Source organism: Bactrocera neohumeralis, chromosome 5 (assembly GCF_024586455.1).
Source record: "Bactrocera neohumeralis isolate Rockhampton chromosome 5, APGP_CSIRO_Bneo_wtdbg2-racon-allhic-juicebox.fasta_v2, whole genome shotgun sequence".
Classification (NCBI taxonomy): Eukaryota; Metazoa; Arthropoda; class Insecta; order Diptera; family Tephritidae; genus Bactrocera; species Bactrocera neohumeralis.
In genome coordinates, this window is record NC_065922.1 from 67,998,074 (window position 1) to 68,011,949 (window position 13,876).

Here is a 13,876-nt window from a genome sequence, read left to right on the forward strand (position 1 = left end):
CGAGAAGATTGAAAGAAACTGTTGAATCTCGTCGTGAGTCACTTTTGTCAACTACAGAAATCAAGAAAGATGATAAGTCTCCAGTAGCTTCCAAAGAACCATCACGACCAGAGTCTGTTTCTAGCACTAAAGACGAGAAGATTGAAGAAACTGTTGAATCTCGTCGTGAATCAGTTTTGTCAACTGCCGAAAGTAAAAAAGATGATAAGTCACCTGTTGCTTCCAAGGAACCATCACGACCAGAATCTGTCGTCAGCACTAAAGACGAGAAAATTGAAGAAACTGTTGAATCTCGTCGTGAGTCAGTTTATCAACAACCGAAAGTAAGAAGGAAGAAACCGTCGAATCTCGTCGTGAGTCAGTTTTGTCGACTGCAGAAAGCAGGAAAGATGATAAGTCGCCAGTGGCTTCCAAGGAGCCATCACGACCAGAATCTGTCGTCAGTACTAAAGACGAGAAAATTGAAGAAACAGTTGAATCTGGTCTTGAGTCAGTTTTATCGACTGCAGAAAGCAAGATAGATGATAAGTCAACTGTGGCTTCCAAGGAAACTTCACGACCAGAATCTGTCGTCAGCACTAAAGACGATAAGATTGAAGACACTGTTGAATCTCGTCGAGAGTCAGTTTTGTCCACTGCAGAAAGCAAGAAAGATGATAAGTCACCTGTGACTTCTAAGGAACATTCAGGACAAGAATCTGTTGCTAGCTTCAAGGATGGGAAGATCGGTGGCACTTGGGAAATTGGAAGTACTTCAGTTTTGGCTTCAACTGAGGTAAAAGAAGTGAAAGCTGCTAAAGAAGAACAATCTGTGGAAACCGCTGACGTTCACATAATTACGGTGGGAGAAAGGACTTCGGCAGTATCTAAATCAGTGGAAAGTGAAATCATTACTCAGAAGGAAGAATTGAATAAAGCTAGCCTAGCAACCACTGAATCTAGATCTGCACATACGACGTTAGAGGAAAAGAAAGCTGATTCATTCACAACTGAATCTAGATCCTCAACAACGGAAATATCAACTATTGTTAGTAAGTCAATAGATTCATCCATTCGTTCACATCTTTGTGAGGAATCTCATAGTGAATCCATGAGTAGTGTTAAAGTAGAAGATGGTTCTCCGAGAGAGTCACTTTCCAGTTTCGTTGGAAGCAAAGATGATCCTAAAGTAGGTGATGGTAAAAAACTCGAAGAATCCTTGTTAAAGTCTGTGAAAACTGAAGTGCTCACCCAAGCGGAGGAGTCCATAACACATTCAGAGGAATGTTCTTCAGAGTCCATAATTAGTGAAATTCAAACCAGCGATATGACAACACAAAAAGTAGATGCACACACAACGCTCAAAACTGCCACCCAAAGTGAGTCTGTGGCCCTAGACGGTAAAGAAACTCTCAAGGACACCGTGGCTGAGTTCTTAGCTACAGAGAAAATTGTTGCAGCGAAGGATAGCTTTGTAAGCGACACAAAAACTACAAAGTCTTCAGGTGAAACTTTAGAAAACACTATAAAAACAACAACAACACAATCGACTACAGAATCTCGTAGAACATCTGATTTACTGGCAAGCATGAAAGACAGTTCGCGAAGAGAATCCGAATACAGTCAAACAAGCGAAGGACGGCACACACACAGCGACCACGAAGACGAAGAGGAAGATGAGTGTCTAATTAGCATGAAGGAGGGACGTTCTAAATCTATAGCTACAATTATGATGACCAGCATTTATAAACCCTCCGAGGACGTAGACACTTTTGAAAAGCTAGAAGAAGAGGAAAGTGAAGAGCATGCTGAATATCTTGAAGCAGCGGAATCAACTGTCACCAAATCAACAAGTATCGCGCACAAGGCAAGTGAAAAAGTTAGTGCCGTGAGTTCCGAGGGCAAATCAAAAATATCAACACAATTGGAAACCATAATCTTAACACAACCCCTTGAGAGTGATCCAAAGACTCCACCCACTGCCCCAGTGAGCCCTGGCATAAAACATACCACAACTGGCGCAAGTACTGTAGTAACCACTACAACAACATTAAGTGAAACTTGCGGAAGCAGTGCAGCTTCAGTGAGTGGACCACTCTCACCAAGAGATATTAGCGGTAAGTCCAGTCCCGGTGCACTCACATCTGAAAGTCAGTCATTACCAACACCTTTTGGTCGCGGTTCTCTTACAGATGCGTCCGAATCGTCGCCAAAACCCACTTCGCCATTCCCGCGTGTTAGCAAAGAAGAGCTTAAATCAGCCAGCGCCGCTGTCAGTGAAGCCATCAGCTCTGGCACTTATGCGACACAAGAGTACAGCGAGAGCATGTTGCCAGACTTACATGAGCTGCGCGGTATAGAGAAGACAACTGCACTTAGTGGCAGCACTGAAAAAATAATCACAACAACTATTACAACCGTAACCAAAGTGATATCTAGCGATGGCAAGGAAATCGTTATGGAAGAGAAGACAGTTACCACCACAGACACCACCGAGCCAGATGGTGAGAAGGTGACTGTAACCACCACACGTACTACCAGCGAAAGTGACAAGAGCGATCACATATTGCCTAAGGAGGTGGCGTTGCTGCGCGGCGCCTACCGTTCTTCCACACCCGGCAGCGACGACGAACGTTTGACTGGCGCTTACATGAGTGATGATGAGCTGCCAGCATCGCCACGCAGCCTTGCGTCATCACATGGCGCAAGCTATGAATTGCAACGATCCAGCTCTGGCGTGAGTAAACGCTCCGACTTCGATGTGGACGACAGCCAAGACGATATACCGCCACAATATGGCAGCGAAGAACACTCTGCCGCCCGCGCTGTATCTTCAACCATCAGCTGCCTACAAAAAATCGCCGATCCAATGAGCACCTCTTTCTATGGCGCATTGCCTGACAGTTTCGACACCAAGCCAACAGCACCAATACCCATATGCGGCACCACAACGCATACCGTAACCACGCGCACATATGTTGCCGACTCGCCCCCTAGTCAATCTACGGAGAGCATCGAAAGCACTAGCCAAACCTCAGCCAGCCGTCAAGTGATCAGCGGCGGCACACGCGCCAGCGTTGACAGTGGCGATCACAAATTCCTCGAAGAAGCCGACATGGATTTCGAAAAGGCGCTTGAAGAGCATGTACAAGTACGTGGCGCCGATGTTATGTCTTCAGTCACCGCCAAGTATTCTTATTCGCCCTCCAAAGCGGAAGAGGTAGAGCATAGTGTGGCCAGCGTTGAAAAGCCAAAATTCCCGTTGGTTGATGTGCAGAAAACACGCTTCACCGAGACCGGTACCACTGTATCCAGCAGCAGTAGCACAATCGAAAGCGCAACTGAAAGCAAAGATGGCAAGACAACAATTACTACGACCACAACAACCACTACTAGTGCTGAAGGCGCAGACACAACTGCCAGTGAGACCACAACAACCACCACCACGACGACATCAAGCGCTACCGGAGCACTGCCTAAAGATCCTCTAAAGGAATGGGGTAAACCATTGGGACTGCCATCGCCCGCACCACTGCCCATTGAGGGTGATGTGCGCACCACACCGAAGAAGGAGCGTCGCTTAGTGGCCACTAAGACACGTCTAAACAACGAAAAGAATCTACGCAAACGTTCAGAGTCGCCCAATAAGGCCAAGAAGCCGGCACCCGTTTATGTGGATCTCACATATGTACCACACAATGGCAATTCCTACTACTCACACGTCGAATTCTTCAAGCGTGTGCGAGCGCGTTACTATGTCTTTTCCGGCACCGAACCCAGCCGTCAAGTGTACGATGCGCTGTTGGAGGCAAAGCAAACATGGGAGGACAAGGACTTGGGTAAGTCTAATATACTTGTTGTAAATTTCAATTGCTAATCTAAATAATATTTTCGGTCTACACAGAGGTCACCATAATACCCACATACGATACGGATGTGCTAGGCTATTGGGTTGCTGAGAATGAGGAGCTTTTGGCCAAATATCGTATCGATTTATCGCCTTCAGCATCGCGTTGCACAATCAACTTGCAGGATCACGAGACATCATGCGCCGCCTATCGCTTGGAATTCTAGGCCACGGGGATGTTTATCTCGTTCGCCGATGCCGAAAATCTCATACAACTCTACAACTAAAAGCTTAACTCTACTACTAAATACTTTAAGTACTAAAACATAAGATCAAACTAAAGAATACAATTAAAAATTCAAAGAAATTAAAATGGCAATGAAGCTTTTGACCAAACATCAATCGTGAAGCTTTTTATGAAAACAAGACAAAACTTGCAACAAACGAACAAGTAAATAATAGCAACACATGAAAGATTTCGTGGCTGGAGCTTGCACGTAAGCGTGTTAAGTGTGCGCACTTAAACAACCGCTGCAAAGTGCGACAGCCAACGAGAGCTTTCACGCTTCAAAAGCCCACAACTCAGCGTCGCAACACAAGCGCAAATACAAAAGCTTGACATACCTGTTGAAGAAAACAAAACACAAATACATAATAAAAAACTGAAAATCTGTAACTGAAAAAACGGAATGAGTGAAAGCTTGACAGAGCTTTGCGCTTATATAAGAACGCAGCTTTGTAGCAGCTTTTGCGCAATTTTGGTGAAACGAGAGTTATTAGCATAGCAGACATGAGCATAATTATGGCGGAGTTCTTGGTGTACTACACGAGATTTTGCAATTGGAAAAAATTGAGTGTAGCGCCATTTTGTTTATTGATGCCGCTCATTTTTATGCGAAGTCGTAAAAGGCAATACAGCGGAAAAGCGGCACTTGTAATATTAAACAGTGCAAAAGAATTGTAATTCAAGCAAAAAGGTAATTACAGTAATTAAATACATATTTGTTGAAGATATTTAATTACACAAAAGAGATATACGTATGTATTGCCCGATTTATGTAAAGCTGTAAATGACTCTTTAAGAAAACGAAAAACTAAAAGAAAATAGAAGAAGTGAACGCTGAAAGCGAAGAAATAATAAAAATTAAAAACAGAATATTAAAGCATAATAAAAAGCGATTAAAATAACAACTTTGTGAGCAGAGCAAACGATGAGAGAATTGATGAGAGTAGATTGCTGAGAAGAAAAGTCAAAAGAAACATAAAAAGCTTTGAAATAATTAGAAAGGAATTAAAATTGAAAATTAAATAAATAAATATGAAAATATATATCTATAGATTAATTGAGTAAAAAAAGAAACGAAAGAGATATCAATAAAATAACTGATTACAATATAAAAAGAGTATGAAAAATAGGTAAAAACATAAATAAAAAATAATAGTTTGAAAAAACTCACAGAAAAAACTACAAAAAGTAATTAAAAAATAAATTTAAATAAAAGGAATAAAAGTATAATAAAATAGAGAAAAATAAATAAGATTTAATAAAATAATTAAATGTGAAAATAACAAAATTATATAAAGTAAAATAAAATAAAAAGAATAAAATAAAATAAGGAAAATAAAGAAAATAAAATAAAACAAAAAAGCGAAGAAAAGAAAAAAAGGAGTGAAGAAAATAAAAATAAAAGAGAAAAAAAAGGAAGACAATATAATGAAATAAAATGAAAAATTATATTGAATGGAATGAAATAAAGTAAAACAAAATACAATAACACAAAGTAAGAATAAAATCAAGAAATAAATAAGCAAAATTGAAAGAAATGATTAGAATACATAAGTAAGATTAAAAAATAAAAAAATAAAAAGAATAATAAATAATTAAAATAAATAAAAAATAAAAGTAAAAAAAAAAAACAAAAAATCAAATGAAATGACATTAATTGAATTGTCGTAAAATTAATTGAAATGAAGGAAAAAAAATTAAATAAAAACTGTATGGAATAAAAAATGTATTACAGAAAGCAAGCAAAGAAATAACAAAAAAAAATTAAGTAAAATAACCAATTATAATAAAAGTAACACAAAAATTATAGAAAGTAAATCAGCGGATTTAAAAAAAGACAAAAAACCGTAAATTTATGTAAATAAAAATCAAAAAATTAAGAGTTTGTAGAGAATTTAATTTTTCATTTAATTTAATTTTTTTTTATTTTTTTATATATTTTTATTTTTTATTTCTTATTTATTTATTTTTTTATTATTTTCGTTTTTATTTGTTTGTTAATTGTTTTATTTATATTCTATTTAATATTTTCTAATTTTTTTTGCTTGATAATGATAACGTAATTTTTTTTTTTGTAATATTTCACTAATATTTTAATATTTTTATTGATGATGAAGATGACTCCAGATGAAGAGTTCATATCAAGTTTTGTTTTTTATTTTTATTAAATCTTTTTTGTGCAGAAGATAATGATTGAATATTTTTTTTTTAATTTTTCATTTAATATATTTTTTTTTACTTTATTATATATAAAAATGAAAATGTGGTTAAATGCATACTAAAATCTGTAAGGAAAAAGAATTTATGCTTTTGATAAGAAAGCTGACGAAAGCTTTCAAAGAAAAGCACAGCCCAACAAATAAAAGAGTGTCTACAAAATCACTTTAATAATATTTTAATGCAAGTTCTTGAAAGCAATGAAAGCTTTTGTGGTTTTTAAAGTTGTGAAGAATGTGCAGCTGAAAGCTACGTGGTATGAGTGCCGCAGAAACTAAACACAAGTTACATGCAAGTTTTTGTATAGCCCTACAAAGAAAAAAGGCACAAAGAAATCATAATTTTATAAAACTTGAGTGAAAGCTCAGAAAAGCAATGAAAGCTTTTGTGGTTTTTAAAATTGTGAAGAATGTGCAACCTGAAAACTATATGGGATGAATACCGCAGAAACTGAACACAAGTTACATGAAAGCTTCTCAAGGCCCTAGAATCCCTCTACGTGGACAGGGATCACAACACCACAATCGCGCCCAGCACTACTACCTACTGGAATTATTCAGCGTGCTGGAGCTTTGTGACCATATATGATATAGGAGAGCGCACGATAGACTAAAACGCAGTGCGAAACTACAATTATTTTCTATCTATCTAGATTTTGCGAAAATTTCAAAAGGCTTAGAAATTCAATATTTGTTAAACTATGTTTTACTAAAATTTATTTATTTTGCAATGTAATTAAAAAAAATTATTAAAAACTAATAAACTAATACTAACAGAATATAAATGATAAATACAAATTTAAAAGTTTGAAATAATAAAAATAATAATAAATAATACAAAAAAACGGTAATAATAAAAACAATAAAGAAATATATTAATAATAAAATATAAAAAAAATTATTTATAATAATATTTATTTATTAATGAAATATTTATTTAAAAAACAATATATATAAATTTAAAACAATAAAAAATCATTATAATAAAAATTAAAAATAATAAATGTTGAAAATATAAATATTAAAACAAAAACATTTATTGATAATTTCTAAAATAACTTATAAAACAAATACAAAAACGAAAGCTATATGCAAAAACAAGTCACAAATTATTATATAAAATAAAAATCAAAACAAAGCAACAACAAGGTAAACAAATAACAAGAAAATAATTAAATGTGCCTCCTAAGAAGCAGAGAAATATGAAAATATATATATCACATATATTATTCACTTACACAGACATACGTACTTAACAAACAAACAAACAAAAAACGAAAACTGAACCAAAAATAAGAACAAAGGTAAAGAAAACAAAATAAAATAAAGAAATGTACTTCATTTATTACATATATAGAATACATATATATATATACAGCGGCATATTGTTGTAAATGAAATGTTAAAACAACACTATAAGCAGCATCAAGCTAAATGTGTACTTATTTATGTATGTATGTGTTAAGCGCGAAAAAATCGCCGAAAAACCACTAAATAATAAATAAGAAAAGCTAAAGCTCCAGCTGAAGTATTTATGAAATTAAGCAGCAAACGCTAAGCATTTAAATTATTTTGCGAAATTATATGCAAATCAAAGCAAGCATTATATAAATAAAATATACACACAATTATTATATGCTAAATATACAAAAACAAAAAAATTAAAACAAAACTTGGTTTATTCATATTAAAGCGAAGCTATTGAAAGTTATATAATTACACAAGCAGTTTAAATTGAGCCGTGTATTAATGAGCTTTAATGAGAGCACGTGCATGAAGAATACACACTTAGGTGGCGCTTTCAAAGTTCGGTAGATGTGAAAGCTTTGTAAAAGCTCGGAAGACATTTTAATAGAAGGCTAAAGCTTCTGCGAGCACTTGTACTTTTCAAATAAAGGGTTACTTAAGTAGAAAGATAGAAGCAAAATTGATAAAAGTAAGAATAGAAGGAGGAAATGTAGGAAAGGAAAAAGGTAAAAAGACAAAATACGTAAATCTTGAGTGAAATTTCTTAAAAGCTCTTGAAAGTTAATGTAAGTTCCAAGGTAGTAAGGGATGGTCAACATAAAATCTTCGTAGGATTAATGAAAATATAAAGGAAAAGTGAAATTACCGGTGAAAACAAAGTTACATGGAAGCTTTTGCGAAAAATTGAAAGATAGAAGCAAAACCAAAAACAGAAAGACGGCTGGAAAATTTTATTATAACCTCAAGGCTTTCTAAGTAATGAAATTACGAGAAGGAGAGCTTTAAGTTATAATAACTGAGCAAGAAAGCTGAAAAAACTTGAACAAAAGCTTACGTATTAAAAGCACAGAAGGACCTGGATATTATTTATGCAATTTTCAGTATGACATCTAAACAAAATAATTTAGTTATGTCTCTCGGAAAGGTTTTTGGTATATAAAATTTTCAATGAAAGCTCAGTGTAAGCTAAACTGTAAAATTTTCAATGAAAGCTCAGTGAAAGCTCTACTGAAAATTTTACAACAAGCCGTTAAAAGTTGGTTTGTATTACAATCGAACTACCAAACCCTTGGCTTAGAGTCATTTAATTATAGTGTATCAAAGTTAGAAAGCAGGTGGATTACTAAGTGAAAAACCGAAAGCTTCATGCATATGCTTGACAAGGAAACATAATTGCATAATTGGCGTAATTTCAATAATATAAGAAGTGACAATTCAATTTTTAGTAGAACTTACGAAAATATTATGAAAGCTTAGTGGAAAATTTTAAATTCACATAAAGCCATGGAGCAGTCTTTAAAACGAATTAGGCAAGAAAAAACAGTTGTAGTACTATGATTATTAGAAATGAATATAAAAAAACTGAAACAGCGTTGTTTAGTTATAAATAAACTTACTTAATTGACAAGCTTTTGAAATACCAAACACATACAACCGACAGAAAAATTGAAAGGCCTTTCACTTCTACCGAAATGATTTAAAGTAAAGGCTTCGTAAACCCATAGATCAGCTAAAAAGCTTTCTTTAGGATATTTTGTAGTGCTAGAGCTTTCGTAGCAGCTTTTTACTAAGATTTTTGGTCAGAATACTTTTCTCATTTTCAAGGGTATGTCAAGTATTAAACTAAGTATGGCAGTGCAAAGTTAATGAGTGACTTGTTGTTGTTGTTGAGTTGTGGGGCAGCTAAATGTATACAAATACATACAAACAATTAGGTTATAGAAAGCGATAGAGTAAAAAATAAGGAGTAGGTATGCAAAAATAAATATAATAAAATTTTAATAAATAATAAAAATATGATTGCAGGGAAATGAGGGAAGTGAGAGCGGTGATAACATAAATTTTAATGGATTTGAGAGCGATGAGCGTAAAGCGAGCGGATACCTGAAAAGAGTTTAGGTGACAGACCTGTACTAAATAACGGTTAAATGTAATGGGTTGGGTAAAGGAACTGAGCAGAGTAGAGGGTTTGAGTTGAAGAATGAAAATATTTTATTTTTTTAAACAAAATAAAGACGAAAACTTTTTTAATTTTTCATAATAGTACTAGAATAACAAATTGCAGAAAAATAGTGAAGGAAAATCAATAAAATACACACCACTAATTAGCGTTAAGACAGTAAACAGAGGCATATGAAACCGTAAAAGTCAAATTTGCAAACAAATCTACAAAATATACGTACACACACAGATGGCGCTGCTAAACAATAACAGTAAAATCATAAACTACAACCGCGGTAAAGGAATAATATACAAATGAAACAATTTCAATAAAATAAAAACGTAATTATATAATACACAGCATACTTTTAGGCGTACACGCAGAGCTTTTAAGCCACGCAGCTTTTAAGCTTTCACTTATTTTTTTTTTTTGATGATTTTCGTAGCAGTCAATATGACGTCAGCATAAAACACAATAAAAAAAATTAAAATAATATGGCACTTACTTTTTTTTACACTAACAACAAACATGTGAAGTACATAAAAATAAATAAATTTGCAAAACATGCTACCAAGTACGTAAAGTTGACAACAAATTAATAGTTAGCCGTAAAAGCTGGCCGTGAGACCGTCCAGGATATTTTCTTTGTGCATACACACATACTTACAAATATTCGTAGCATACTTTTTGGCTATTTAGCGTGCAGCTAATACATTAAGTTGAAAAATGCGGCGTTTAAGCAGAAAAATAAGCAAATATGTGATAAAATTAATTTTTCACACACACACACACACAGGCACATGCACATGCATTTATATATGCAAGTGTTAGTAAGGATTTACATACACAATTATTTTTTGCAAAATTTTTTAATAAGCGAGCGTATAAAAAATAATTGGCAGTGGTGCATATAAACGGATATTAATACAGTAATGGATTAAATTTGAAAATGTGGAAATGAAATATAATATTTGAAAAATTGTCAATTTATTTCATTTGCAAGTGAGAGATTAAGTTTAAAATTTCAAAAATAAAATTTGTAAAAAAATAATTTCCGTTTTGAATAAAAAGATGTTAACTCCTTTTAATTAACTTTTTTTATTGAAACTACAAATTTTTTTATAATTTTGAATTTTCAAAAACAATTAAACATTTCAAATATTTCGATATCGAAATTTCAATAATTTTTAAATAATCCGAAATTAATTTCCAAAACTAAAATAACTATAATTTTTAAATAAATTTTTTTTCAGAAAAATACTTCAAATTTGTGATTTTAAAAACTTTTTAATTTTTCAAAAAAATAAATAATTTTTAATTTTCAAAATTCTAATGATTTTCAATTCTTAATTATTATTTTTTTTATTAAAATTTTTTTTCCCAGTAATTTTAAATTTTTTAAAAAACATTAAAGATTTAAAATATTTAAAACCAAAATTTCAATAATTTTATATAATTCGAATTTAATTTCCAAAACTAAAATTTCTATAATTTTTGATAAAACCTTCAAATTTGTGTTTTAATATTTAATTATTTTTTTTGAATATAAAAATTTTCAATTCTTTATTTTTTTTTTTGAAAAATGAAAAGTTTTTAAAAACGCAAACTTAAAATTAACTTAACTTTAAACTTGAAAAAAAAAGTTATTTAAAAAAAATATCAAAAATTATAAGATTTGTAATTTTAGAAATTAATTTCGGATAATTAATATAAGAAATTATTGCAATTTTGGTTATGAAATAGTTTACATATTAATTTTTTCTTTTTTTGAAAGTTCAAAATTATTGCAAAAATGTGCATGTTTTTTTGTTTAAAAAAATAAATTAAAAAGAATTAATTTTTTTTTTTAATTCGAAACGCAAATTATTTCGTTAATATTTTATTTTTTGCAGATTTACTTTACATTCAATATGTTTTTTTTTCAAAATATAATTTATGAAATTTTCAAAACATATTTTAAAATATTGAAATATAATTTATAAATATTTAATATATAATTTAAATATTTTAAGTATTACATTTTTTTAATTCGAAATTTTTGAAAAAATTTTTTATTTTTTGAAAAAGAAATTATTAAAAAAAAATTAAATTTTTTTGAAATATTTTAAGTACTTAATTTTTTTTAATTCGAAATTTTTGAAAAAAAATTTTATTTTTTGAAAAAAAAAATGAAATTTTCGAAATATTTTTTAAAATATTGAAATTTGGTTTTGAAATGTTTTAAGTATTTATTTTTTATAATTCGAAAAAAAATTGAAAAAATTTTTTATTTATTGAAAAAAGAATTAATTTTTTTTTGATTCAAAGCGGAAATTATTTTTTTAATAACTTTTTTTTGTTTTTGTATATTATCAAAAAAAAAATTCCATTTCAAAATAAACTTTTTGCCAATTGCCAAAAGCTTAGTGTAAATCGTGTTTAATGCTATATTTTTAACGTACCAAAAAATTTAAAAAACAACAATGAAAGTTAAGCTTTTTACAATTAATTATATGCCACTTTAAATATTATCAAAAAAGCGAATTAAACTTAATAGCAGTACAGACAAAAGGCAGCATTAGCAATAACATATATGCAATTTTTTTTCCAATTATTGCAGTTTTTAGCGACACATGTATGCTTAAGGAGATAAAAGATGAGAAAGTACATTTATTGCTGTTACTTCATATAAAAGCAGTTTATTAAGAAAATAAGAATGTTTATAATAATAGGATAGCATAAATTTAAAGAAAATATAAATACTAAAAGCAAAAAATGAAATAAAAATGCTGTCAACTACAGAAAAAAAGTGCAAGCAGGTTTAATATTTCAAATAATTTATGCCATATGAAAGCTCTCAATATTCCCACAACACAACTTTCATGGAGACTAGATTGTAACTAATAGTGAAAAAAATTAAATAATTCAAAAAAATTTTAAAATTTAAATCGTGAGCTTTCATGCCAAATAAAGCTTTCATGTAATATATGAAAGCTTTTTAATGGAAACTAATGCAATTTTTATATGCAGACCTGAAACTTTAAAAACTAAAACATCCTAAACAATTTATAAAACATTTTCTTTATTGAGCTTTCAAAAACAAATAGAGCTTTCACCAAAACTCCAATGCTCTTTTTTGGCATGCTACAAGTTGTTATACTCAAATGAAAGTATACAAATTTTAAATATTTCAAAAATTTCGAAAACGTTCGAATTATTGAGCTTTCATGCAAAAACACAACTTTTGAAAACACTTTCAAATATTGAAAATGTATTCAAATGAAAAATATATTTGCCGAAATGTGATGAAAGTCAGATATTTTTTCTTAATAAAACGACGAAGGTCGAAATTTTATGCTTTCATTCATGAAATGATAGAAAGTAGACTATGAACTGTCGCTAAATCACAAAGACTAACGAAAAGTAAAACTAATGACTAGCTCGATTTTTAAATATGCAGCTTTCACTTAATAAAAGCTTTCACGTCATAGCATGTTATATTAAGTGAAATTTCACAACCTACAAAGACACTAAGTGCAGTATTATATAACAATTAAAAAGTTGGTGAATTACTCCACTTTAAAACAAATTTTTGGAAAGCTCGCATAAAAAGTCCTGTTTGCACTTTCTGTTGAAAAAATAAAATCATTTATAAACAAAATACATGAATTAGCGCAATCGATTAAAAAGTTGACGAAAATAACGAAATACGAAAGAAACAAAAAATGAATTTAACGTAAAATCAAAATATTTAATGAATTTAAATGACACTCTCTGTCAGGCACATATATGAATTTAAATAGAAGTAATTTATTGAGATTGGTTTTGATGTTAGATTTTTCTGAAACTGTTTAAAAAGAGCTTTCATTTAGCGCAAACTTTAGCATTTTCTTTTTGTTAGATTTTTGCTAGTGAAAGCTTTCATACAAATCAAAAGCTCTGCATAATTTTCGAATATTTGGTGTAAGCATAAAACCAACAAATAAATTACTAACGGCTTTGCGTTTGGTGAAAGCCACGGCTTATTAAAGCATTGGTAGAAAATTTAAAACTTTCACAAATGTAGTTTTTCTGTTTCCAGGAATATGAATGACATTACGTTTAAGAACATATTTTTGGTGAAAGCCAATAATTTTAAGATCTTTCGCACAAACTTTTTT

General features: G+C 31.1%; 1 protein-coding gene across 1 annotated transcript in view; it reads left to right on the forward strand.

Annotated features, from left to right (window-relative positions):
• The window catches only part of LOC126759352 (microtubule-associated protein futsch), a 216,069-nt gene extending 210,684 nt beyond the window's left edge, over nucleotides 1-5,385 (forward strand). The window contains 4 exon segments of the mRNA XM_050474087.1: nucleotides 8-255; nucleotides 303-2,096; nucleotides 2,172-3,818; nucleotides 3,884-5,385. Coding sequence (XP_050330044.1) covers nucleotides 8-255; nucleotides 303-2,096; nucleotides 2,172-3,818; nucleotides 3,884-4,053 — 3,859 coding nt within the window. The 3' untranslated portion in view covers nucleotides 4,054-5,385.
• Nucleotides 5,386-13,876: the final 8,491 nt, after the last annotated feature.